The sequence below is a fragment of the Diaphorina citri genome, unplaced genomic scaffold (assembly GCF_000475195.1).
Source record: "Diaphorina citri unplaced genomic scaffold, Diaci psyllid genome assembly version 1.1 scaffold827, whole genome shotgun sequence".
Taxonomy (NCBI): domain Eukaryota; kingdom Metazoa; phylum Arthropoda; class Insecta; order Hemiptera; family Psyllidae; genus Diaphorina; species Diaphorina citri.
The window spans coordinates 105319-110016 of NW_007378259.1; the positions used below are offsets into that span (position 1 = coordinate 105319).

A 4698-nucleotide genomic window follows, 5' to 3' on the forward strand; every position below is an offset into this window, starting at 1 on the left:
ATTAGGTAAGTTTTTTTTTTTCTTCTTATACTAGGTACCATTTGTTGCTTTTTTGCTACACTATTTTGATGTTTTAACAGAACTTTCTCTCCCAAGAGTTTTCTTAGAAAAATAGGTATACCTACCTATATCATACCTAGATTATATTCAAATCACAGAAATGTTATTATGAAAGTTGTAAGAAATATCTTTACATAAGTCACAAAGCTTGATTTATCAGACTAAGTAGCTGTATCTATCAACTTACCTTTTTTACTTTCCATTTGTGTATGCAAACAGAGCACAAAGTTATGATTCTTTTTACCAAAGAAATCTTTTTTTAATATTTTTTCTTCTAATTCTTTTTCTTCTTTGAAAAGTAAACTTGTAAAATTTATCATTGGAAAGCAAAGTTCAAGTCTTGTTTTGATGCTTGTGATTATTTCACTTGGGTATAATGTCGTATTGCGTAGGTTTGATTAATAAAAGATGAGCTCTACACGCTACTTTTAGTATCTACTTAGAGCGAAAAATCGGGTTTGGAATATTAAAAATCCTTATTCAAATGAACGTGGATTGCAAATTAAGAAGGTTTTTGTTTTCTTTTTTGGGCAAAAATTTGAAATGATGTAAATTGTAAAATGAGTATTTAATTATATTCATCCTCGAAAAATTCGTGGAATAAGTATGAATTTTAAAAGGGAAAGCGTTCTCTTTTTGGAAGTAAAAAAGAGACTTTTAATTATTTATTTTGTTCAGAATAATGAAGCCTTTGTATTTTTCATCGTTCGAAATTTTGTACACTCAAACTTGGATGATTGAGAAAATTCCTTGAAAAAAAAAATCTTTAAATGGCACACCTAATGTAGATATGAATTGAGAATTTTCTTGATAAGGTCTCCGTAGTCAACGCTTTTCTGTATCGAAACAAAATAAATAAAACTTCTGTAATTGAGGAAAGACAACAACTCTGTAAAGGTACACATAGGAACTTGAGAAAAAACATTGGGTCCCTTGAGTTCTGAAAATCCACGTAGGTCTCCGTAGTCAACGCTTTTCTGTATCTCGAAAGTCGAAACAAAATAAATAAAACTTCTGTAAGTAATTGAGGAAAGACAACAACTCTGTAAAGGTACACATAGGAACTTGAGAAAAAACATTGGGTCCCTTGAGTTCTGAAAATCCACGTTTGACTGTAGGAATATTTTCCTTCAAATTTGATATGCGGCATGAATAAAGTGCCTGTCTGCCTGTAAAATCTTGAAATTTCAATTATGCTGGTATATACTGCTGGCGTAGAGGAGAAATCAAAATACCACCATCTCTAAACTCTTCCAACCAACCTTGCCTGCGCAACCTCTCCTTTCTTCAATTTTTTGGGAGAATTTTTCGAAAATTTAATCCAGGCCATAATCTGGTTGGTAAAAGCTGTTTTGTTGAATGAACCTCAATTCGTTCATTAGGCCAGCCTATAGTTTCATTTATAAGTTACCTATGATTTCTCGGAAAGGAATATCCCTTCTTACCTCCTTGACCATCACTCCTTACTCCTTAGAAACACGTGCATTTGCCCCTTACTTTTCCTTACCTACCGTAGAGGGGAGGGAGGAGGAGAAGGAAGTTTTCACCAAATATAACAGGGAAATAAAAAGAAGGACTTTCTCTCTTCTTTCTTTCTTCCTCCTTCTTCTTCCCCCTCGTCCTTCTTCTACTTCTTTTTCGTGTTCTTTTTTTTTCCTGATGAAAAGAGAGAAAAAACTAAGAAAGACACACGAAAAGAAAGGAGAAAAGAAGACAGTTTTCTTGAAACGAGAGAGAAAAAAAAAGAGACAGACACGAGAGAAAGAGATTTTTCTCTTCTTTTCCTCATCTCTCTTTTGAAACCTTCGGGGAGTTCTTCTGTTTTCTTGTTCCACGTTATGAGAGAAGCCTATGTCACCAGTGGCGTAGTATAAGAAATCCGAATTTGGAATCCAAAAGTCGAAATGGACTGAATGAACTCTATCCTAAACTCATCCTGTTAGCAAAATCTGTAGTAGATGTAGTCCAGTGTGTTGATAAAAAGATCAGTAATTGCCAAGGTCTTATCGTGCCGAAATCGAAGAGAGAAGGAACACAGGATAGGAGAAAGTTATAGGCGTTCCGAGAACGAACCTTGTCCGTTTAGGATAAAATCCGCCCCGGGCGGGAATCGAACCCATGACCTAGCTCTTTTAAGATATACGATTTACCTCCCAAGCTAGCTAGGCTGGAAAAAAGAAGAAAACTCTTTCCAAACGATTACGACCGTTCTGCGAACTGCCAAATACATCTTTTTCAAATGTTTTAGGTTGGTAAAGTGAAGGTTGGGGGTTTCCAGTTCTCTGTACGAGACGAGATAACAGAGTGCGGCTTTAGAGAATCTTCCAGCCTTCGGCTACTACTATTATTGTGGTCAAATTCTCAAATTATGTATTGAGGATAAAATTCCATACCTCGGCTGGGATTGAACCCACGCCCTCCTGTTTACTACGCTCTCCCCATTACACCACTCAAGGTCACGATTTGGGATTTCCAATAGAAACTTTTGCAGAAGCGTGTAGGATATTTACATTGGAAATATTAAAACTGAGCCAAAGTTTACTTTTTTTTTTGCTCGCGAACTTTTATATTCGATATAAAAATATTCATCTCTAAACAAACGCCTGTCTGTATTTTAAAGAAAGTAAAAATAAAATAAATGTTTGGAGAGAAAAAGATATTGAAAAGAGGAGGTAATATTGTGCCTTTATTATGGTAATAAACAACACAAAGGCAAACAAACAGCTTTCAGGACATAGACAGTGCCGGGGGGTGAGATTATTGGAGGGGGCGAAGGTTTCTCCCTTTTTGTAGACCACTCTCAAAAAGGAACCCTACATCCCCCACTGGGAGGTCCAGTCCTTTATTTGCTAAAAATGTGTATGGGTATAAAATTTCATCAAAATAATAGATTATCAAAATTTCCTAAATTTCATCAAAACTATACCTACCCCCTGTTTCCTGCCTACCCTCCTCGACTGAAATGAAAGAGAAGATCTATTGTGTATGAAACTGAGAAGATTGGAAATAGATAGGTGATGAGAGAGGAGGCAGAGAGAGAGGGAGAGAGAGAGAGAGAGAGAGAGAGAGAGAGAGAGAGAGAGAGAGAGAGAGAGAGAGGTATCCTGTGGTGGTGTAGTGGTCAAGGCGCTCGACTGGTTAACAGGAGGGCGTGGGTTCAATCTCAGCCGAGGTATGGAATTTTATCCTCAATATAATTTGAGATATGAAAAAATATTGATAGCAGAAAATCTATTCTATGTCTACTGTCTACGTTAAGACGTTTATGTTCGAACGAAGTGAATTTCAAGTTTTAACTCGAGGACTTTGCATTAGGGTTTTTTTTTTTTTTTTAAGAGGTTTGACAGAGGGAACTGTAACTGCTATGGTCTTATCGTCCCGAAATCGAAGAGAGAAGGGAGACCTTCAATCGCTCGTTGTACACTCTTTCCTCTTCTGTCCGTAGGACGTTCTTGTACACATCTTCCAGTTCTGAAACAACGGAGAAAAAATATATCTGTTAGTTAAAAACATAGGTAAGTAAAGCCCAATCCGATTTTTTTCCGAATGTCCTGTAGGCAATATAATTTAAATGAGAGTGTTCCTACTACACACGACACGATTTTTTCCAAACGACATAAAATGTCCTTTTAGGCAATGCAATTTAAATGAGAGCGTTCCCCCACTTACGTACAACACGACTTTTCGAAACGTTTGCTTTCAAAATGGTTAAGCACTAGACAGATATGTTCGTCTATCTTACCTTGTATTCTTGCAGCGTGCACTTCTTCACTCAAATAGTCTTGCATTCTGGCCTCCATGTTTTTCTTCTTGTCTATGGCTTCGATTTCTTGCTTCAAGATTTTCTCTTCTTCCTCTCGAATCTCGCTTAGTTTTCTCACCTAAATAAAGGAAAAAGTTAGAATTCTAATCGAAAATCAAGCCAGCCTTGTTAAGTTAGCTTGAAAGATAGATTTCGGGACGATTACAATTCCCTCTATCATACCTCTTCCAAAAGTACATTTTTCTCTTGAGGGCAGGAAACATTCTCTTTGTATTATATTATTTCGTTGCTGTTACAAATAAAAGAATCTTTGACCATTAGGACATTTTTTCCCTTACGTTCCAGTATTTCTCTACAATGTCAATGCTGGCTTCCGCAGGAGTTAAGATAAGAATATCCCGATAATACACCTTACCTGGTAGTCGACGACAAACTTGGGATACTCCTCATATGGTTGATACACAGGTCCTGGTATAAGTGGGGTTATAGTCCGATAATACTGACGAGGGTGGACGTCATCCGAAACCGTGCAGTCTAGATCGTACGCTAGTCTGACCAGTTTGTGGACGTCCAGAGTGTTTTGGGAGTGAAAGAAAGTCTGCAAAGGAGATAAGCAACAAATGGGGTTTTGGGGGACTTAAGGTGTGTCCACACAGTCGACCTACATCGATCTACAATAAATTCACATCGATCTATGGCCGTCGACTATGTGTGGACACACCTTTAGAATAAGTGTAGTGGAAAAATGTACCAACACACTCAACACAGTGTTGTTCCTATTCTTCATAATTTATGCCTAATAAGTTCAATTAATTTATTTGATTATAAAAGGTGTTTTCCCCCAAAGGCAATAATATGACTTCTAAGAAGTAGAT

The 4698-nt window shown here is 36.9% G+C and overlaps 1 protein-coding gene across 1 annotated transcript in view; it reads right to left on the minus strand.

Moving 5' to 3' along the window:
* Window positions 1–839: 839 nt before the first annotated feature.
* LOC103512345 (TBC1 domain family member 31-like) overlaps window positions 840–4698 on the minus strand; it is a 9028-nt gene continuing 5169 nt past the window's right edge. Inside the window, exons 2-5 of the mRNA XM_026825847.1 lie at window positions 4239–4421; window positions 3803–3941; window positions 3464–3531; window positions 840–896 (exon numbers count right to left, since the gene is read on the minus strand). Of these exons, the coding sequence (XP_026681648.1) occupies window positions 840–896; window positions 3464–3531; window positions 3803–3941; window positions 4239–4421 (447 nt within the window). The remainder of the gene's footprint in view (window positions 897–3463; window positions 3532–3802; window positions 3942–4238; window positions 4422–4698) is intronic.